General features: G+C 48.0%; 1 protein-coding gene across 1 annotated transcript in view; it reads right to left on the bottom strand.

Moving 5' to 3' along the window:
* Positions 1–8,705: 8,705 nt before the first annotated feature.
* The window catches only part of hmcn2 (hemicentin 2), a gene marked incomplete at its 5' end in the record, with an annotated part of 45,780 nt that continues 31,546 nt past the window's right edge, over positions 8,706–22,939 (bottom strand). Inside the window, 32 exons of the mRNA XM_084023986.1 lie at positions 8,706–10,159; positions 10,252–10,378; positions 10,919–11,038; positions 11,113–11,406; positions 11,688–11,816; positions 12,093–12,218; positions 12,288–12,407; positions 13,005–13,139; positions 13,244–13,363; positions 13,443–13,502; positions 13,596–13,836; positions 13,915–14,036; positions 14,322–14,459; positions 14,545–14,697; positions 14,782–14,952; positions 15,461–15,542; positions 15,996–16,186; positions 16,511–16,645; positions 16,740–16,953; positions 17,027–17,217; positions 18,844–19,113; positions 19,190–19,324; positions 19,730–19,864; positions 19,946–20,053; positions 20,156–20,320; positions 20,400–20,521; positions 20,597–20,753; positions 20,825–20,952; positions 21,135–21,276; positions 21,349–21,490; positions 21,567–21,703; positions 22,684–22,765. Coding sequence (XP_083880112.1) covers positions 9,778–10,159; positions 10,252–10,378; positions 10,919–11,038; positions 11,113–11,406; positions 11,688–11,816; positions 12,093–12,218; positions 12,288–12,407; positions 13,005–13,139; positions 13,244–13,363; positions 13,443–13,502; positions 13,596–13,836; positions 13,915–14,036; positions 14,322–14,459; positions 14,545–14,697; positions 14,782–14,952; positions 15,461–15,542; positions 15,996–16,186; positions 16,511–16,645; positions 16,740–16,953; positions 17,027–17,217; positions 18,844–19,113; positions 19,190–19,324; positions 19,730–19,864; positions 19,946–20,053; positions 20,156–20,320; positions 20,400–20,521; positions 20,597–20,753; positions 20,825–20,952; positions 21,135–21,276; positions 21,349–21,490; positions 21,567–21,703; positions 22,684–22,765 — 4,974 coding nt within the window. The 3' untranslated portion in view covers positions 8,706–9,777. The remainder of the gene's footprint in view (positions 10,160–10,251; positions 10,379–10,918; positions 11,039–11,112; positions 11,407–11,687; positions 11,817–12,092; positions 12,219–12,287; positions 12,408–13,004; positions 13,140–13,243; positions 13,364–13,442; positions 13,503–13,595; positions 13,837–13,914; positions 14,037–14,321; positions 14,460–14,544; positions 14,698–14,781; positions 14,953–15,460; positions 15,543–15,995; positions 16,187–16,510; positions 16,646–16,739; positions 16,954–17,026; positions 17,218–18,843; positions 19,114–19,189; positions 19,325–19,729; positions 19,865–19,945; positions 20,054–20,155; positions 20,321–20,399; positions 20,522–20,596; positions 20,754–20,824; positions 20,953–21,134; positions 21,277–21,348; positions 21,491–21,566; positions 21,704–22,683; positions 22,766–22,939) is intronic.

Raw genomic sequence — 22,939 nt, 5'->3', positions numbered from 1 at the left:
TTGATATATGATAGAGTTGATGAAAGGTTCCAGGCACGAGCTACACTGTCTCGTTCTTTAAAAGTATAAAAACTTCCAACAGCATACCCGGCTGTCTTGATTTATGACCCACAGCTGACTTTCATCTATCATAAGTTTGTTTTTTTTCATCTCCGTGGTCACCCAGTGTGCCCACCAGTGTTATTTGCAGCATCACAGAGAAACAGTTTGTTGCTACGCACTGTAGTATTTCACAAACAAAACTTTTTATGTCTCGACACTAAAGTCGCGGGCATTTTGTTGGCCCTGTCCGTGTTGTAAAAATGTTGAGGGGACGAGCTAAATATATAAGTGTGTATTGGATATCAAGAAGGACATGGAATGGTCAGCGCTGAGGGGGGAGAAAATAAAAAAAGTGCAGCCGGGCTCGGCGGAGGCGTCCCGAGGCAACCGGGGGGCGGTGATGGATGGCTGTCAGCCCCTCTGGTACCACCACACTTCCTGGGGTCAGGTCTCCCCTGGAAGTCAGCCACCGGCACGCCGAGTTCCAGGAAGAAAACTCTGATCCAATAGACGCTCATAAACTGTCGACCGGAGCCACAGAGCTGAAAATGTGAACGTTGGACAGGCGTTAAGGTGATGATTCTTCCAAGGCAAACAAAAAAGTCTGAATTTAAAAACTGAATTTGGCTGACTCTTAGAAGTGGTGGCTTTATTGGACTGTTATAGTTGGACTGTAAAGGTTCTTTTCCCGTGAGGTAACCTGCGTTATAAAGACGTTATTCGGTGACGTCGCCACACATATTCTGTCTGGACTTCTTATCAGAGACAGGAAACAGCTACAACTGTTTCTGCTTAAGTTGAGTTATTGAAGATTTCTTGGAGGGAGCTACAATTACCACATTTTTGGGGGAGTAAGAAAACTGGCCCGTGAAATGATTTAAAAGTGTTGCTGAAATTGTCTTAAACGTGTCCTCCCAGCGATGGGAGTTGATTCATTATGCAACAGGTCACTCAAAGCCACGACCACAGAGCTGCTCTGTGTGGGAGGAGCCAGGCTGTTTTTGGCTTTCCCGTTACCTCCGCGTCGCAGAAGTATTTATGACCCATGATATTTCCATCTCATCCCATTCCAGCCCCTGTGAATGAAGTGTGTTGCACTGGAGGCCAGTCGCGACTCGCTTCTTGGTTTTGATGTACTGAAGGTATTTGATGTATGAAAGCTTATCTGGAAGGTTTGGGCACTGTAAAAAAAAAAACGTCTGCAGATCGGAGCAACAGCTGTCAAAAAAAGGCTCAAAACCAACAACTTGAACTCTAAAAAGTTTTTTTTGTTTCTTTACAACTAGCGTGATTACAGACGAGGCTGCAGGGGCATCTGGTTGCAAACAGGAAAGTGTGGTTTGGGGTCCCTGTGTTCATTCAAGCATGTTTTCCATCTTGTCCATGTTGCACACATGGAGTTAATTCTTTTTTTAAAAGTCAGATATATATTTGTATGTTAGTTATAAAAACTGATTCTTAATTTACTATATGTATGTAACACATAGCCCACCAAGCAGGTTTTAAACTGGGAGAGTGAACGGTTTACCTGCTGCAGAACATTAATTCAACCTGCGGTTTTCATGGCCTCGGGTGCTCTGGCGTTGGCGTGAGAAAGTACTTCTTTACCACCGGGGCTACACGGTATGGGTTGTGTCTGAGAGTAATCACATGGAGCAGGATTGACAATTACCTGTCCAACAGGGCAGTAACTCTCAGCAGAGCGATTAGTGAACAACTGCAGGTCTGGAAAAAAAAAAAAAAAGGAAACGGAGGCTTTGGAGCAGACACCAAATAGCGTGGTAGCAACCTGTCAATCATCAGGTAAGCCCCGCCCCTAAAGCATCCCCTGGATTTCTGCTGTTTGACTCTAAATGGGACCAAAATGTGCAACTTTCATCATGTGCAAAAAGTATCTTTAAAATTGACAAACATTATATGTGAAATTAATTCAAAGGGGATTCAAAAATGATTTGTAGTATCATGTTTTGAAAAATGATTAGAAGGGCTGCTATGCTACGATTGTTGTTTCTTTCTATATCAGTTTTCATTCATTTGAGCCTGGAAAGTCTCATTTTGCTTGAAAGAAAAGAAACTGTGAGTGAGGAACAACTAACTCTGGCGTCTGCAGCTGTGCTGTATTCCCCGGGGCTGATGGGAATGATATTAACCGCAACACCCAAACCCAAAACAGTAGCTCCAACTCTGCATGGAAACTGAGGAACTGTGCAGACGCTCTCCCTCTCTCTTTTTCATGCATCTGGTGGTCTTTTACTTTCCGACCTTAGCTACGAAATGTTAGAATTTGATATTAGTACCCCCCTCCCTCCCCATTGGCAGTTGCAGGGATTACTGGTAGGAAGCAGGGCTTGGCTGGAAGGTTGGGAAGCAGGATGGATGGAACTACTGCGGTGGGTGATGAAGTCAGCCTCTGGCGCTCACATTAAAAGTGAGACAGTCATTTTAGAACAAACTCTTATAATGCCCAAATATACACCAGCTGGTGTCTTCCTGCGTTTCCTGCAGGCAATTATCAGGGTAAAGAGGCGTTGTGGGTGGTTTAGCAGAGCTTGATGTTAGCGATGATGATGATGATGATATCATTGGCTGCATATTTTTACAGACAGAGTTGTAAAAAGGTAAACACGAGGCTCCAAAAACTCCCTTACATGTGCAGAGAAAAAAAGTGAATGATGGTTAGGGAGGATACCGCACAGTGTGCTTGGATTTAAAAAATAAAATGTTTTATTGCCCCACTGAGAGAGCCGATAGCTTTGAGGGAAGTGCTTCATTTTAGCAGCACTACAAGCGTAGAAATACAACGGGAGAAGAATATTCAAGTGTACTGTTGCAGCGGGCTAACTTCGACACTTACAAAAAGTCGGGAACTCGCCTAGACAAGGTTTTGCACTAAAAACTAGCCTAGAAAGATGGAGGAGTATAATTTAATAACTTAATTGCACATTGCTCAAATGACTGCCAACTTTGTTCAACTCATTTCCTGTAAGTTAAAGCAGTGGAATTGGCTAGCTAACTAGCAGACAGTTGGCTAGTTGGCTAACTTCTTTAATGCTACACTGTTTAGAGAAAAAGAGCCAAGCAATAAGGGGCAAACACAGGCATTGTTCGGTCTAACGGTCCCTCCACCTCGCTCAAAAAAGGACAAGCTACTTAGCTAACTAGTAGCAGAGCAGTGATGAACAGAGGCAGTGGTTTATCTTAATGGTTTCTCCACCAAGGACAAGCTAATTAGCTTACTAGCTACCTAGCCTACTAGCTGCCTAGCTTACAAGCTACCTAGCTTACAAGCTAACTAACTAGCTACCTAGCCAGACATCCATCTCCAGAGCCCCTCTTTTGTGTGACAATCACCATTTTCTTTCATTCTAGTCGACCACTGATAAAATTGCAATGTCTGTTCTACTTCATTTTTATGGTTTCGTGTTAGTAACACGTATCTCCATGAGCTCATCCACACTCGGCAACCTCAGCCCAGATATCAGCCTCCTTCAACAAAAGTCTCAACAACACATTCAATGTTGGTGTCAAGTGCACAAGCATCATCAATGACCTCCCAGCCTCTTAACACTCAAACTACATTTTTCTGCCATGTCTGCTTTACTCCACACTAACATTCTTTTTTTTCTCCACTGGCCTACTTTTTTTTAAATATATTGTAGATATCGCTGCTTCCATGGCGACAAGTAAATATTTCCATCTATGCATGACTAACACTCTGGGTACGAAGAACACGCTACATATGTGTTGATTATCACGTTTTACTGGTCGTATGAAACTTAATATGTCATCTGGAAAATAAATACTTAACTTTTCATAAATCTGCCTCCACGGTTGAGCGCCGTGCTGACGCTGAGTGCGTGCTAGCAAATTCTATAAATTTGAAACATGTTGCCAACGTCTTTTTTTCTTCTTTTGTTCATATTCAAACACACGAGTCGCTGCAGCCTGATTGCATTTTTTTTTGGCCCGTGTGAGTTAATAAAGGAGGCAGGGCCTGATCATAGAGGGGGAACACGGGTCTGTTGAAAGGACTTGGACCTGAGATTAAAACCAGCACTTAAAGTACAATGATGCAAACTCGGGCACGCTCACCATTCTGTCCACTTTCGACCTCGCTCACAGGAGTCCCGACGAGCTCACCACATCCTCCACTTCACTCGTTCTCCCTTCACCACATCACAGCATGACTCAGCATGACTCAGCCTCCCCGCGCTCCGTTGATGGTCCGAAGCCGAGGTGGCAGCATTGCTCATGTTGATTACCGGTCGGAGTCAAAGAAATGTCTGGGGGGAAAATGTGATGAGACCTCGTGTTAAAGCTCATGTTGTAACATATCTGTAAATCTGCTTTTTGACAGCTGATTGTAGGAGAAAAAAAAGGAAATTATTTAAAAATCTAAAAACTCAACTGTACGTGCTGCAGCCATCTTGGATTCTTTGCAACCAGTGAAGGAAGTAACCAAATTTGGACTGCGGAGGAGTGACGGGTGGATCTGATGAGCACAAGCAGCAACCTTACCGGATCCAAGTGTTAAATTCATCTTAGTAGCAAACCTGTCAATCAGCAGGTAAGCCCCGCCCCCTAAAGCATCCCCTGCTTTCTGGTCTGGTGGACTCTAAATGGACCATAATGTACTAAATGAACATCATGCTGGATTGAAGAAGACTTGAAACTAGAGATTGAGACCATAAACTCATGTTTACAATGTTTACTGAGATAATACATCAAGAGAGAAGTAGGAGCATTTTCTCATAGACTTCTATACAACCAGAGAGGAGTCGCCCCCTGGTGGCCAGCAGAGAGAAGTAGGACCATTTTTCTCATAGACTTCTATACAACCAGAGAGGAGTCGCCCCCTGGTGGCCAGCAGAGAGAAGAAGGACCATTTTCTTATAGACTTCTACACAACCAGAGAGGAGTCGCCCCCTGGTGGCCAGCAGAGAGAAGTAGGACCATTTTCTCATAGACTTCTATATGACCAGAGGAGTCGCCCCCTGGTGGCCAGCAGAGAGAATGCAGGTTTAAGGCACTTCACTTACTAACTGCATCAGTTTGACAATTGTTCTTGTGAAAAAATATCAGTTTAGTGCAGCTTTTGTGTTTTCTGTCCAACAAAAGAGTGATTTGGCAAATAAAACGGGGGCTTTGGCAGCAAGTAGGACACGGAGGAAACGTTTGACAGGATTTTAACTCGCAGAATTCTTTTGTTTGAAGGTTTAATTCGGTCATAATGGTTGACGCTCCGAGCTCCGTTGCTTCTAGTGACTAATAGGCAGCCGTGTTGTGCTCATTAGTGAGCGGAGCACAGAGTCCCCGTCCCTCCACCGACATCCTGACGGTGTAAAGCAGTAGGGGAGGCGGTTCATCGCAGCCATCCCTCAGCCACGAGCGCTCACTTCCACTAATACTCTGGCTTTTATAGAAAAAAGGCCTCCAGTCTGCCTCTCAGTGTACGAGCACTCGTTTTACAGGGAATGTGTGAAGCTTTATGAAAGCTTAATGAACGACTGGCTTCCAGCCCTGCTGTTCTCCTCACAGGCTTATCCTCCTCTTCCTGCTTGGTTTTTTCTTCTTCTTTAACTGCTGCTTTCTAATCGTTTGCAACCACCGCTCGTTTTGCATTCACATGCATCCGTTTAAATTATATGGGCACTGCTTCGGTTATTGAACATGTCTAAGTGATATTAAAGACGTAGCACGTAATGTTTTAATTAGCTTCACGTGTAACAAAAGAATTACATTTAATGGCCGTTTGTTTGGAAACTTGTTTTGTTTTATAAGAAAATAGCTTAGAAATACTTTTTTTGTTTGTTTACGTCAATGGAAAATATAGCAGACATATTGTGGCCCAAATGAGCTGAATGTTCATGATTGGAATAGTTGTGTTGTAGCTAGGGGAAGATATCGGATTTTATCACGGGTCGCAATAAAAAAAACTCACAATAAGTTGACTATGTAGAGGAGGGCTATGTAGAGGAGGACTATGTAGTATCAGTACGAGGCCCGAGGTCTAAATTTCAGCCAATCGTTGACCTTTTTTATACTTTGGTTCCGCCCTCTGAGCTGTCAATCACAACAGAGCCAATAAGAGACCGAATGTTATTTCGCCTGGAAAAGTAGTTCCTTACAACAACTGAGTTTCTAAGTGGATTTGGAGCCAGAAGGAGGATTTTAACGACGAGGTGAGTTTTAACTAAACTCGACAAACACTTTCAGGAACATTCTGGAACGTTTACTGAATATGGACGAAACGGAAACAAACACTTCAGGTCAACGTGGTGGAGGTTTATGGAAACTAGGGGGCCGATGACGAACGCTGGTCTGGTCCTTGAATCACATTTTGACAATTATCAGGATGAGATGGAGAATCGGAGTTACTTTGGCCATAATGGTAATCATGATCGTGACTCTTGGTACTGTTGCATGATGGGTATTTTAATTTTGGAATACAAGTGACCACTAAGTTATCTGACTCGCATTAAACCCAAACAGGGTTTATGAAGTGTTCTTTCACAATCACTTCCTGACAGCCAGGATAAACTAATGACCGCATCACAGAAACAGCAAAAGTGAAAACAACTGGAGGCACACACACACACACACACACACACACTGAAGCATCAACACACACACCCACCCTCAGCTGAGGTCAGCTGTCCATGACCTCCTCTATTAGTCATTTCAGGGAAAAGTACAACAACAACAAAGAATCTGTTCTTTTTTAAAGACGGCAAACTTCAGCCTCGTCGTGTCAAAAAACAAGCTCATCCCAGAAATCTGTGTTTACGTAGGTGAATAGTTCTGTTGGGACGTGTGTGTCGGTGTGTGTCTTGTGTGTGTGTCTTGTGTGTGTCTTGTGTGTCTTGTGTGTGTCGGTGTGTGTCGTAATGTTTAACTTCCCTCCTGTAGAGATGAATCTACTGATCTGCTGTTATTATAAGCGGCAGCTCAAACATATGAAGGCGATGACAGCTAAGAGCAACACCACACCCGGAGCACTGAAGGCCCAACTGGTGGATCTCACAAGTCAGTTTCAACAACCCAAAAAGGCCTACGCCACCTCCTGGGAAGACAGGGTATTACACCAGATATTGAGCTTTTTGTTCCCCAAAGTCAAAATCAGTGGAAATTGATGCTACCCGATATAAGATGAGAGGAAATACATTTGTCTTTTCCTCTCAAATACAAAAAGCTGCGTTTTGGCTTCGATTGCAACCAAAACTATTTCAAACTGAAATATTTGATATTCTGGCATGAAGACCACCGATTGACAGGACACGAGTCAGAGAGAGATCAGGGTCAGAGCAGGACATCTAAAAGCCAGACTGTCTCAGGGTTGATATGTCTTTCCCTTAAATCGAGGTTGTGTGTAAGCTCCTCCCCCCCGTTACTGATAAATGTTTGCAAGATGCTGTTCATAAGATGGAAGTCTGAGCCACAACACTGGGATTTAGAGAGGCGACATCATGGTGGACCACCATGGGACCAGCTTTGGGACACAATATGAACGTCAGCCAACGGACTAATAACTTATTGATCCTGTATGAATTGTACCATTAATTACATCAACATCAAGAAAGCCTTTTATGGTAAAACTGTTGCAGAATAAGATTGTGAAAATACGGAATTAGAATGAAGACGCACCCAAAAGTATAAACGACGATTCTCTCTGAAGCCATGATGTCTTTGATGACTCACACTAACAAACTAAGACAAATTTATCTTTTAAATCGACAAACATCGCATGTAATTCATGAATTGAAGAAGACTTGAAACTAGAGATTGAGACCATAAACTCATGTTTACAATGTTTACTGAGATAATACATCAAGAGAGAAGTAGGACCATTTTCTCATAGACTTCTATACAACCAGAGAGGAGTCGCCCCCTGGTGGCCAGCAGAGAGAAGTAGGACCATTTTCTCATAGACTTCTATACAACCAAAGAGGAGTCGCCCCCTGGTGGCCAGCAGAGAGAAGTAGGACCATTTTCTCATAGACTTCTATACAACCAGAGAGGAGTCGCCCCCTGGTGGCCAGCAGAGAGAAGTAGGACCATTTTCTCATAGACTTCTATACAACCAGAGAGGAGTCGCCCCCTGGTGGCCAGCAGAGAGAAGTAGGACCATTTTCTCATAGACTTCTATACAACCAAAGAGGAGTCGCCCCCTGGTGGCCAGCAGAGAGAAGTAGGACCATTTTCTCATAGACTTCTATACAACCAGAGAGGAGTCGCCCCCTGGTGGCCAGCAGAGAGACGTAGGACCATTTTCTCATAGACTTCTATACAACCAGAGAGGAGTCGCCCCCTGGTGGCCAGCAGAGAGAAGTAGGACCATTTTCTCATAGACTTCTATACAACCAGAGAGGAGTCGCCCCCTGGTGGCCAGCAGAGAGAAGTAGGACCATTTTCTCATAGACTTCTATACAACCAGAGAGGAGTCGCCCCCTGGTGGCCAGCAGAGAGAATTAGGACCATTTTCTCATAGACTTCTATACAACCAGAGAGTAGTCGCCCCCTGGTGGCCAGCAGAGAGAATGCAGGTTTAAGGCATTTCAGTTTCGGCTTCACTTTTCAGAACCGGAGGTTCAACCAGGAGTGACTGAGACCAGAACAAACTGTTGTCCAGTTTATTTCTACAAATATTTGAGACTCATTTAACAAGGAAATATTTATTTATTCTGCATTGAAAACATTTTACTGCAATTGTGGGCATTTTGGTTGTCAGATAACTTAGATTTAAATTTGTACATCGAGACATGTTTCAAAAGGTGATGCGAGTATCAAAATGTCTAAAACTAACAATTATTTTCATTATCAATTAATCTGTCAGATTGATTGATTAATCCTTTGGTCTCTAAAATGTCCGGAAATAATGTCCAGCTGATGTCTTTAAATATCTTATTTTTTAATCCAAAACCCCAAAATAATCAGCTTAATTTGATATGAAACAGCAACAAAAGCATGATATTTCCACGGTTACTCAATTATAAAAAATAGTAGATTATTTTTCTTCCGATCGACTAATCCATGAGGAAAGTCTTGCCGTTGTTGAGCTGCAGCCACGCTGCAGAAGTCAAGTCCAACTCTGTGGTGAGAATTTAAAACACTCAAGTGCGTTCAGATGAGCACCTTTCAACTCGTACACGTGATAAAAAAAGAAAAAGATTACAAAAGCACGAAGATGAAACCCTCGAAGGTCGTCATGACGACGCTCGTAGATTCTTCTTAATTCAAACCTTCTGGGACTGAAGATTGTTGTTGAACCGGCGACTTAAATAAATTAAAATAGAAGAAGGGGAAGATTCATCGCTGATCTGTTGGCAGACCTGTATTGTGGGATGCAAACATATTTAATAATAAAAATAAATCTGTCCCAGAATTAATAACATTGTTAAGTAAAAAAAATTAAAAATATAACAGAAGATAAAAAAAAATCTCGTAGGATACTAAATCATTTCAGTGCTTGGTTGACATTACATTTTTTTTTTGGCATTTTCAGATATTGATTAGAAAGATTTTCCCCCAAATAGGGCGAATAAACAAAATACGTTGTTCATCCGGCACGTTTTGTTGCTTCAGATTTCTTCAACAGCGTCGGCTCTTCCATGAAGTCAACTTTCTTCATCATCCACGCCCATCTTCTCTGGCGTGGCCCTAATGTGTCTTTGGGTGGCCGGGCAATGCCTTGTGGGTAAGAGGCATCCAGAGTCCTCTGCAGAGCAGCACAGAGGATCAGTAGGGGTACGTGGAGATGGAGATGTAGATGATGAAGATGCTCTGGTAGGTGATGCCGCCGTGCGGCGAGACGGTGGTGGCCTGCACCTTGAGGCGCACCAGCCCCGGTCTGTTCAGGGCCCGCAGCGTGAAGATGATCCCCCGGCCGCCGCCGTCGTCCCTGATGCCGAACACCCGGCCCACGGCGCCCGTCACCGACTCCTGCTCCAGCACGGAGAAGGAGGTGCGCTCCTGCAGCACGCCGGACTCGGAGAAGGCGGACAGTCGGATGACGTTGTGATTGGCCGGGATGCCGGAGGGGAGGGTGAGCAGCTTGTACTGCAGCAGCAGGGTGGAGCCTCCGGCGGCGCAGTCCAGCGTGCAGGGCCTGAAGCACGTCCTTTAACGGGAGAGGGCCGGCCACACGTTAGCATAGGAGCATTTCTACAAGCATGGCATGCAGCCTGATTATTGTTGAGACGTGCACGTTACCCCGGGCTTCGTCCGCTCTGATAGGAGGCGGGGCAAGGCGTGTCCAGGCACTGGAACCCCCCTCGGGTGTTAAAACACATCTGACTGTGTCCACACTGGATGCCTTGTTCTACGCACTCATCAATGTCTAGATGCAGAGACAGGAGCCCATCAGATCAATAAAGCTACAGGTCCACTCAACGAGGGGGAGGGTTTGGGATTGTATCACAGATCGTGATTTTAAAAAAAAGAAAAAAAAACTCAATAGGCAATATCCTGGTGAATTTCGGTATAATTATAAATATCATCACGAGGTGAGTAGCTCACTATCATGATAGAGAAAACTAGAGCCTGATCTAAAGAATGCAGGAAACGTGTATTCCTCCATGTTATTAATGATCATCTTATTGAGGATTATTTGATTGTTTTTCACTGAAGAGTATCTGTGATGCAACCAAACATTTGTTTCTGAACAAAATGAAAAATTATATCAGCATGTTTTCAGCCCTAATACACAATAGATGTTATATTATTGTGTTTTTTTTTATTTTGTGTTTGTTGTTCTGCCGTTCTGATATTTTATTTTCTCTGTGAAGCACTTATAAATAAAGTTTATTATAGGAGTATGAAGCATGTTTTGCTGATCATCCGTATAACGGTGACATAAATGCATCCCGTCTGCTCTTACCTTTGCAGCTGCGGCCGTTGGGGAGGAGCTTGTAACCATGGGGACAGAGGCACTGGAAGCTGCCGACGGTGTTCCGGCACTCGTGCTGACACGGCTTCCTGAGCAGACACTCGTCCACATCTGCCAGAGAACGAGGTGAGGGTCAGAAACGAGACGGACGCCGGAGAGTTCCGGTGGTTCTGATCCACACTCACCGACACATGTGCCGTCTCGGTTGGCGTAGCCCACCGGACAGCTCTGCCTGGTGATGCGAGACACGCCCTGAGAGCGCGACAGGATGGGCCTGCCGAGGGACGACACCAGCTGTGGGCGGAGCCTCGCCCGGACCCTGGTGCTGTTGGTGAAGGTCTGGCCTCGCTCCAGTCCGGCACAGGAGCGCCCGTCTCCCAGCAGCACGGTGCCGGGCGGGCACGCGCACCGGAAGCTGCCGGGCACGTTGCGACACTGGTGGGCGCACGGGTTCGGCGTCTGCTGGCACTCGTCCACGTCTGACAGAAACAGGTAAACTCTCATGTGAATGCAGCAGTGCATTGTGGGTACAGGTTATCAGCTGATAATTACGGTGAAGGGAGTTAGCCCCGAAGTTAGCAACGACTCTAGCTGCTCAGGAACACTTAAGGTGGACTGACCTTTAAGGTGGGCCAGCACTATTGTACTGTTAGATGGTTTATTATTAACATCCCTACTGTAAACAGGAAAACACAGAGTTGGATGTTCAAAGTGGTATCGGTGCATCTCTAATATGAAAAAGACGCTGCAGATGTCGTACCCAGACACGGCAGGCCGACGCCCTGGGATCGGTAACCACGGGGACAAACACAGCCGTAACCTCCGACGGTGTTCTGGCAGATCTGAGAGTAGCGACACATGTGACTTCCATCCTGGCACTCGTCAACATCTGGAAAATACAACATGTCAGCACAAATCTCAGCGTTACATCTGCGGCGCCTGTAACTTCAAAACGTTCAAATTCAGAGTAAAAAAAATATATAAATAAAAGACTTAACTGTTTACCAGCTTCCCTGGTTACACCAACGACCAGGTTTTATATTAATCAGAGAAAACTCGGCTGCTTTGAAACAAATGACTTGATGACTGATGAATGGATCTACAGCTTCATGCTCCATCGAGCCTCTAAAGAAAGTAGATGACGGAGTAAAGGACGGCCACTCACCCGCACAGGCTCCGCCCTCTGATTTGGTCATGCCGGCCGGGCAGCTGTCGAAACACTGGTAGCCTCCCTCCGTGTTACGGCACTCCTTGTTAGCCGGGCAGACCTTCCTCAAGCACTCGTTGATGTCTGGAACAGAACAATGGGTAAGTCTTCTGTGACTTCATGACCTCTTAAAGCTGAGTGTTGGTGACCCACCGATGCAGCGGTGTCCTGACAGCTGGTATCCAGGGTGACAGATGCAGCGGAAGGAGCCCAGACTGTTGAGACACTGGTGTTGGCATGGCGACAGAGCAGACTCCTGGCACTCGTCCACATCTGAAACACACAAATCAATAAGTGTTGAAGTCATCTTAGTAGCTAACTAGCATTGGTAGCGACCTGTCAATCAGCAGGTAAGCCCCGCCCCCTAAAGCATCCCCTGCTTTCTGGTCTGGTGGACTCTAAATGGACCATAATGTACTAAATGAACATCATGCTGGATTGAAGAAGACTTGAAACTAGAGATTGAGACCATAAACAATGTTTACTGAGATAATACATCAAGAGAGAAGTAGGACCATTTTCTCATAGACTTCTATACAACCAGAGAGGAGTTGCCCCCTGGTGGCCAGCAGAGAGAAGTAGGACCATTTTCTCATAGACTTCTATACAACCAGAGAGGAGTCGCCCCCTGGTGGCCAGCAGAGAGAAGTAGGACCATTTTCTCATAGACTTCTATACAACCAGAGAGGAGTCGCCCTCTGGTGGCCAGCAGATGGAATGACAGTTTAAGGTATTGGCTTCACTTTCCAGAACCGGAGGTTTCTGCCTGCTCTTTCAGGATTATTGCAGGAACGAGTTTAACTGAATTGAACAAAGACGGGGAGCGTGCAGTAGTTGTTTTGTCTCTGAATTAAATGAACAGCGGCTTGCCTTCACAGCTGGTTCCTGTGATGCTGGGCTTGAATCCCAGTCCACATTTGGCCTGGCAGCGGTACGTTCCCACCGTGTTGACGCACTGCTGGTTGCGGTGACACATGTGCGAGCCCTGGGAACACTCGTCGATATCTGGTGTTAAAGGGAAACGCACGTTTACGGATCAGATGGAGAGGATATTTATTCCTTTATGACCTGTTTGATGTGTATCTGCTAAAAAGTGTTGTTTGTTTCACCTTGGCATGTGCCGGTCTCCGTGGAGACGGTGAAGCCGGAGGGACAGGCGCAGGAAAAGCCCCCCATGATGTTGTTGCAGGAGTGAGAGCAGGGGGACTGCAGGTCGCACTCATCTTCATCTGACAAAGACACATCGGATGATAAGAAACTTTATACGGGGACGAATGTTCAAACATAATTTTAAAAAAAGCGGCGTACCAGCACAGTAGGAGGTTTGATCCAGGATGAAGCCTTTAGGGCACGTGTCTCCGGAACCATCTGGAAACAGAGAAGCTCAGTTGACAGCTGCTACAGCGTTCAGATCCCGTATTTCATCGTGATGTATTAAATCATTGCGCCCCCCCACCGGACCTGGGACGAGGAGGCTGGCGGTGATGTGGAAGTCCAACGTGAGCGTGAACATGTTGTAGACGCTGTCGGCCCCGGAGACCTTGAGCAGCTGGAGCAGCGGGCCCCGGCGCTCCTCCTGGCCCTCGTACACGATGGTGTGGTTGCAGCGCAGCGTCATGGCGTTCCCTCCCCTCCGGTGGTTCTGGGATGACCACGAGTACGTCTGCCCTCGACCCGTCTGCACGTACGACTCGTCGAACTCCTGCCGGGACACGAAAAAGAAGATCAGGCCGGAGGAAGTCAGCATCATGGCGGTGAGATGTGTGACGCATGAACGCACCTGTAGACTCAGATGAGACGACGACAACGACGGAGGCACGAATCCGTTAATGACGATGTCGATTAATAAAACGCCCTCCGGATCCAGACCTCGGGCCACGTGGGTCAGACGGAGGATCTCCCCTGATCCGGAAGAGATCAAACAAATAAAACATCACAAGGGAGTGATGAAGATGTTTAGGATTAACTTCATGATGTCAAACTGAATGTGAGTGGAAGTGAGTGGCACCATCTGCTGGTTGTTTTGTAAACTACAAATAAAAAAAACAACTGATTAAAAACGTTCTTGTTATTTAATTTATTCTAAAGTGTTCATTAATATATAAGAGATACCTAAATGCCAGATTTTCTTCTTGAAATAAAACGTGAGGTGCGGCAGGATGAAACTGATCCGGGATCAGGACTCACCCGTCTCAAACTCCAGCTGGGACTCCTGTCTGAACTGGCCCTCGGTGAGCGAGTAGCCGTTCCTGGCCGCGCCGCTCTGCAGCACCGTGGTCCAGTAGACGGGGGTGAACACCGAGACCAGCACCCGCAGCAGAGGACCTACGAGGACACACGGCTTCAGGGTCTTGGTCTCGTACCGGGGTCACAGGGGTCGGAGGTTCCTTCTGATCATGTGATCACTCACCCACGCTGGGAGGGATGTTGTCCAGGCGGGCCTCCACGGTGCTGCTCCCGTCATCGGCGTGGTCCGTGATGTTGGCCTCCAGGAAGGACACGCCGAACTCCCTCTCGTTCACCATGCCGATCAGGCTGCCTCGGGTCCTACGAGGAGTCTCCCCTTCCATCACCACACAGACATGTTAGAATAATATAATTAATAAATAATACCCACAGCTCATATTCCTACATTCCTCATTCCTACCTGGACAGAGACCAGCCTGACAGTTCCTGGACTCCGTCCTGGCGCCGCTGCACGGCCGGCCCCCGTTGGTCGGTTCCGGGTTGTTGCAGAACCGGATTCGCTCCTGTACGCCTCGTCCACAGGAGCTGCTGCACGGAGCCCAGTCCTGCCAGGAGGAGTAGCCGCCGTTGGCTGTGAGAGAGGACCAAGGATTTCAGATTATTAGCCCCCAAAATAAACAAAACTAGGGGTCAACTGATCATGGTTGTTACTAATCTAGGAGACCGATGACCGATATTTATCTGCAGTAAAAATTCAAAAAGCTGGCCAGGGACAAAGATGAGCTGAAGCTAGATGTCTTATATACACATTTCATTTTCACAATTATTTGTGGCAATGTTTTATGCATTGTTCAAACAATAACATTTGAAAAAAAATGAGTTAGCTTCTGTTGAATTCAGAGAAACTTAACGTCACCCGAACACACAAAAGGTGGAGAAAGCTCATCATTATTATGAAGTTTTCTAGATGAAATAAAGACCAGAGAGTCGTGACTGCAGCAGCACCAGAGCTAAAGTAGCACATTTTAACATTAAATTATATTAAAACATTACTGATGCAGATTCTCAGATTCCACTTGTGTGTCGTTCTAATGAATTCCACCTCCCTGAATGTGGATGTGTGATGAGGAGGAACTCACTCTGGACCTGCAGCGTTATGGTCCGCTCTGCCGTCCCGGCTTCGCTCTCAGCCAAACACTGGTACTGCCCTCCGTCTGCAGCCTGCACATCAAACAGAGGAACACTGAGGAACATAACGGGGTCCACGGAGGTCCGGGACTAACCGGGGACCTTACAGCGGTAAAACAGAGCTGGCTTTTTCTACAGGGGGGGGAATCAGCCGTCATAACAGATATTATTAACCCTGAGAGAGGTCGTTTGGCATTCGGCCGCTGCGTGGGAAGGACGCTCATCCGTCTGTGGGAAAGTCTCGACTGCAGGCTGTGCAATTACAGCGAGCTAACGAGGTTTAGGGCCTGAGTCTGGGAACATCCTGCTGCTAATGCTGTTAGCCTTTCTGCCTGAATGTGATTTAGGTGACGCTGCAGGACAGTCGCTCACTGTTCCAGGAGCAAACGCTGCTCCGGTGTCCTCCATCACATACAACACGAGATGCAGAAGAAATCAGTCAGACTGGGTTTTAAAGTGCAGGACAGGAGGAAGCATGATATTTACAGTGATGCTGTAGATGAGCAGGGAGCCGTTGTGGAGCGACTGCATCCGGATGGAGCGGAGCAGGGGTTCCCCGTCACGGAGCCAGCGGAGGACCGGGACCGGGTCTCCGTGGACCGGGCAGTCCAGCACGGCGGAGCCCCCCTGGACGGCCGTCTGAGACGTGTGGGCTTCACCCTTCAACACCGGAGGCTCTGGAGATTCACAAGATCGCCACGGTGACGTCATTACACTGCTTCTCCACTGTTGTCGTGATGTCATCAACAGTGGAAAGCAACAAAATTGTTCATTCACTGATAATCACACATGAGCCACTTTTATTAATCAAAAGTAATCGTCAGTTCTACAAAGGACAAATACTTCTTTACTGTACTTAAGTAGAAAGTTTAGGTATCTGTACCTTACTTGAGTATTTAATAACTTATAGAAGCTGAGTACTTCTAGTACACACACATTTCCTGGTATGGTACAGAAAGCTCATCATCGTCGGTATCTGAGAACACGGACCAGATGCTCACCTCGGACACGGACGAATGAGAGCGCCCGGACGGAGCCCACGCTGTTCTCGGCGATGCACACGTACGTCCCGGCGTCGCCCGCCGTCACGTTCTCCACGACCACGGAGCTCCGGCCGGAATCGTCCACGGAGGCACCTGCAGCGCGGTTCAGGGGTCAGGTTCACTTCTAACTACGTTCTGTCTGAGTCTGGTGTGGAGGAGCGCCGCGTCGCGGACAGGAAGTGCTCACCTGCGTAGGGCCCGTTGTTGGTGGTCCAGGAGATGGCGGGGGGCGGGGTCCCCTGAGCGTGGCAGGACAGGACCAGACTCTGACCTTTGTTCAGGGTCACGTCGCCCGGCAGCTCCTTGAAGACCGGCCTCATGTTGGTGGACAGGCGGACGTCTTGTCTGGCGGAGCCGGCGGCGTTGGTGGCCACGCACGTGAAGACGCCGGCGTCCCGCGGCTGCGTGACGGACGGCGGTCAGAGTGGATTGGTACACGCAGAAACGGAGGTGAAGAAGAGGAGTGGGACTCACCTCGGCCCTCTCGATGATCAGCTCTCCGGACCGCAGCACCGTGAACTTGCCGGGGCGGTTCGGCACGGCGGCGCCGTCCTTCTCCCATGTGACCCGCGGCTCCGGGGAACCCTGGGCGGCACACGGCAGCAGAGCCTGGAAGCCCTGGATGACGGACAGGTCCGTCTGTGTGGGAGGGATCATGGGAGGGACTGGAACACAACAACGCTGTTAATGCTTCTTCATCTTCATCAGTCACAGACACACAAACACAGTCACAGACACACAAACACATCACAGACACACAAACACATCACAAACACACAAACACATCACAGACACACAAACACATCCCAGTCACAGACACACAAACACATCACAGACACACAAACACATCACAGACACACAAACACATCACAGACACACAAACACAGTCACAGACACACAAACACATCACAGACACACAAACACATCACAGACACACAAACACATCACAGACACACAAACACAGTCACAGACACACAAACACATCACAGACACACAAACACATCACAGACACACAAACACAGTCACAGACACACAACACATCACAGACACACAAACACAGTCACAGACACACAAACACATCACAGACACACAACACATCACAGACACACAAACACAGTCACAGACACACAAACACATCACAGACACACAAACACATCACAGACACACAAACACATCACAGTCACACAAACACAACACAGACACACAAACACATCACAGTCACACAAACACATCACAGTCACACAAACACAACACAGACACACAAACACAACACAGACACACAAACACATCACAGACACACAAACACAGTCACAGACACACAAACACATCACAGACACACAAACACATCACAGACACACAAACACAACACAGACACACAAACACATCACAGACACACAAACACAAACACATCACAGACACAGAAACACATCACAGACACACAAACACAACACAGACACACAAACACATCACAGACACACAAACACAACACAGACACACAAACACATCACAGACACACAAACACATCACAGACACACAAACACAGTCACAGACACACAAACACATCACAGACACACAAACACATCACAGACACACAAACACATCACAGACACACAAACACAACACAGACACACAAACACATCACAGACACACAAACACATCACAGACACACAAACACATCACAGACACACAAACACATCACAGTCACACAAACACATCACAGACACACAAACACAAACACATCACAGACACACAAACACATCACAGACACACAAACACAACACAGACACACAAACACATCACAGACACACAAACACAAACACATCACAGACACACAAACACAACACAGACACACAAACACATCACAGACACACAAACACAAACACATCACAGACACACAAACACAACACAGACACACAAACACATCACAGACACACAAACACATCACAGACACACAAACACAGTCACAGACACACAAACACATCACAGACACACAAACACAACACAGACACACAAACACATCACAGACACACAAACACATCACAGACACACAAACACAGTCACAGACACACAAACACATCACAGACACACAAACACATCACAGACACACAAACACAACACAGACACACAAACACATCACAGACACACAAACACATCACAAACACACAAACACATCACAGACACACAAACACATTTTATCCACATTAGCATCGTGCTGTATTCATCTGTCCTTAAATGCACCACGCTACTTAATGAATGCTCTCTCCGTTCTGTGACGTGACCTCTCATCCTACCTTGGATCACCAGCCTCATGTCGTGGCTGGCCCGGCCCGCCAGGTTTTTGGCGGTGCAGGTGTAGAGGCCGGCGTCGCTGCGCTGCGTGGAGGTGATGACCAGCGTCCCGTTGGCGAACACCTGCAGGTGAGCGCCGGCGACCACGGGCCTCCTCTCCTTCTGCCAGCTGACCTCCGGTCGGGGCTGCCCGTCCACCACGCAGTCCAGCCCGACCGGCTGGCCGAGCACCGCCGTGTACTCGGCCCGGGGCACGCTGAGCACTGGGGGGACTGGACACACGTCGACATGGTTCATATTTACACTTATTAACGGCTCACAGGTGTGTTCATGCCATCAGCACGTTACCTTGGAGGACCAGCGTGGTCCGGCCCACGGCCACGCCGGCGGCGCTCTTCGCCAGACACTGGTAGGTCCCGGCGTCGCCCAGCGTGACCCGGGAGAACTTCAGGGCTCCGTTGGAGAGCACGGCGAGTCTGTGACCTGGGGTCAATCACGTCAGCGTGGAAATCAGATTAGTGGTGAATCATCGGGATAATAGTGAATATCATCTCGAGTGACTTGAGGAAGCTCGATATCGTGGTAGGAAAGTGAAAATAGAGCCTGATTTAAAAAAGTATCCTGTTACAAAGAACAGACTCACACAATGTTGATATTTTCATTCTTGCTTTTCACAATAAAAGCCTGAATACCATTGCTTTCCAGGGCGTAGTCCTCTACGTAGTCCTGTACCTAGTGCTGTACGTAGTACTGTACCTAGTTCTCTACCTAGTCCTCTACCTACTCCTCTACCTAGTCCTAGACCTGGTCCTGGTCCTCTAGCTGGTCCTGGTCCTCTACGTAGACCTCATAGTGAGCAGGGAGAAGGAGGGTTTTCTTCATGCTCACCTGCTGCGATGGGAACGCCCTCTCTCTGCCAGGTGATGGAGGGTCGGGGGAAGCCTTGAACCTCACAGGGCAGAACCGTCCCATGATGCAACACCACCTGCACTTCCTCTGCCATCGGCCTGATCTCTGGAGGCTCTGAGTGCGTAGAACAACAACCGTGTTCTTACAGATATATTAACATGTTTAACCGTACCGTATCTGTCTATAGAAGCCCACCTTGCACGGACAGAGAGATGTGCTTGTGAGCCACGCCGGCCGGGTTGCGGGCGGAGCACGTGTACCTTCCGGCGTGACTCGGCACGGCGGCGGTGATCTCCAACACGCCTGCATCACAGAGAGACGGTTCAATGTCACATTTAATTCACCTTCTCCGTGTCGTCGTTGTTCGTGTAATGATATAAATATGATAATATAAAGGCGTCTCACCGGTGGGAAGGACGCGGTAACTCCCTCCTCTGGCGCCCAGCTTGGCGCCGCCCTTGGTCCAGGTGACGGTGGGCTGAGGGCGTCCCTGGACGTGACACGGCAACACCACGGGAGACATCTTCACCGCCGTGACGGTGGTGACATCGTCTTCGATAGTCGGCGGCACTGAAAGAGGAAAAGGTTCGTTCAGCGACTCAAAACAACACGCTTCGTCTTCCTCATGCAAACGCTCAACTATCGCAACCTTGCAGGATGACCTCGATGACCCGGCGCTCCTCGCCGACATCGTTGACGGCGGTGCACTCGAAGTAGCCTTCGTCCTCCTGGGACGGCGTCAGCAGAACCAGGGAGCCGGAGGACAGCAGCCTGGACAGACGGGCGATGGAGGTCAGCCGGGGTGATGAGTCACGGCGGCAGGTCGTGCGTTCGGACGGAGGTTACCTGTAAGCGGCGGGCTGCTGGCTCAGATCCAGCGGCGTGCCGTTCCTCTTCCAGGAGACCTCCGGTGCCGGGATCCCAGTGGTCTCGCAGCTCAGCACGGCTCGGATCCCCGTGGTTACCGTCACGTTGAACGGACCCGGAGAGATGGAGGGACCCACTGAGGACAGATTCATGACCGTTACACTATAAATAAAGACAGATTAAACTATATTTATCTACGGTGTTTACCGAACACGCGTAGATCCACGCCCCGGTGGTCTGAGCCGGCCTGGTTAGAGACCGTGCAGTAGTAGCGACCGGCGTCGCTCAACTGAACGCTGTGAACTCGCAGGGAGCCCTCCGACGACACGGTGTACCTGAAACACAACGTAATCATAGCATAGACATGGGCATGGGACAATATGAACATATCTCATCAGGATTACCGTAAATAAAGGACAAATGATGGTATATAAGAAGTGGACGTCGTCATGGTGACCCATCGGTTTGTGCTTCCACGCCAAGAAGCCGTGTGTATTTGTGTAAAAGTAGGACCTACTTCTTGTCCCGAGTGACGGGGAAGCCGTCCTTCCTCCACGTGACCACGGTCGACGAGTCGCCTTCGAACTCACACGGCAGAACGGCGTCCTGGCCGGCGTGGGCGGTCACCGCCGAGCTGCTCTCCCTGATCACCGGCGGCGCTGGAGACATTAAAGGTGACGTGTGGAGACCTGGGTTTGGTTTGTGGATCATATCACAGATTATGGACTTACAGAGAATCTCCACGGTGAACAGCAGACTGCTGCTTCCCGCCATGTTGGTGACCACGCAGCCGTACTGGCCGCTGTCCTCCGGCCTCACTTCCTGTATCTCCAGGTACTGCCCCCCCGCCAGCCGCTGGATGCGACCTCCGAGCTGAGGGATTAGGAGGAAACGTGTGAGACGGAGGAAGCTTCTGTTTAATCATCCGCCTGTGGATTTGAGTGCGTACCTGCAGCTCGGCCTCGTCCTTGTACCACGCGATGTCGGGCGGCGGGTCGCCGTCGGCCAGGCACTCCAAGGTCAGGTGTCCGTTAACAGGGACCGTCAGAGTCCTCACGTCACTGGAGCCCAGGAGCGTCGGGGGGACTAGAACACAACCGCTGGTTAGTCAGACCTGAAAATGACCTTTTTAACCCTTGCAGATCCCCGGTCATAAAGAGAGGTCCCGCCCCTTCTGGTGGATCACCATGGGACCGGATTTCAGAAAAAATACGTACGATATTCAACGATGAGAGTCAATTTAAAACTCTCACACATGCAACTTTCCTGACAAACTTCATATGTGTAGTTCATGACCCAATTCATACGGGATCCCTCAATAAGGTCCCATGGGGATCCACCAGAAGGGGCGGGACTTAGCCTCCCTATTGTGCACCTATTTAAATATATAGGCCGAAAAAACATACGCTCTTCTTATATTTTTCCTCCAGAAGAACAAAACATTATGAATAATATTACATCATGCATCCATCAATCACTCAGAGCTGGAGATCAAACCGACTTCCTCCCGACGTTCATCCCGCCTGGTAATCCTGTTTCACCGGACGGAAGACGGACGTTCTGGAAATGATGTTTCAGCTCCACGTTAAACAAAGAAGACTCCACTACAGACATGTGGAACAGATGAAGTCCCGCTGATGTGAAAATCATGTGTTTGGCACTAAAAAGGAAACGCTCCTCCGTCCAAACAACATCTACGAAGAGTGATGTTAGTGTAAGAACGTGATTTACGGTCGCCTGAGCCGGCCTCGACACGTTAATCCAAAGGAGGAGATTAAACGTGGTGAATGTGAGGATTTTAACTCGGCAGCGTTACGCGTCCCCGTATTTAAAGGAGCATCATTTCATCCGAGCGTGAACCAAACGGTGGAAGGAATCAGCCGACACGTGGGAATGCCTCATACAGCGTATATACCTCATATCGCGTGCGTGACCGGAGCCAGAAAACACCAGAGAGTCTGGTTTTACTTTTGCACAAACATTTACTCCAGAATGCAGGTGGAGATTTATCCCAGAGGAGGTTGAGGGGGAAACGTGGGGGGGTGTGTGTGATCAGCTCGGGTCACCTTGGACTCGGACCCAGTGGTTCCTTCCATCCTCTCCCGCCGGGCTGCTCGCCAAACACGTGTAGAGTCCGGCGTCGTCGACCTTTAGAGAGACAGCGTCCATCAACCTGAGTGGCCACTCGCGTTACAATTACATTACATCGCTCGGACTGATCCCGTTAGGAAAAGAAGTCTTCCAGATGGTTTTAATTAAAGTTCAGGCATGCAGATAAATGCTCATTTACAAACCGAACCGTTTGGCTTCATTTCATTTTGG

Source organism: Eutrigla gurnardus (genome assembly GCF_963514095.1).
Source record: "Eutrigla gurnardus genome assembly, chromosome: 13".
In the NCBI taxonomy this organism is placed as follows: Eukaryota; Metazoa; Chordata; class Actinopteri; order Perciformes; family Triglidae; genus Eutrigla; species Eutrigla gurnardus.
The sequence above is the reverse complement of the archived record's forward strand: the minus strand, read 5'-3'. Positions and strand labels throughout refer to the sequence as shown.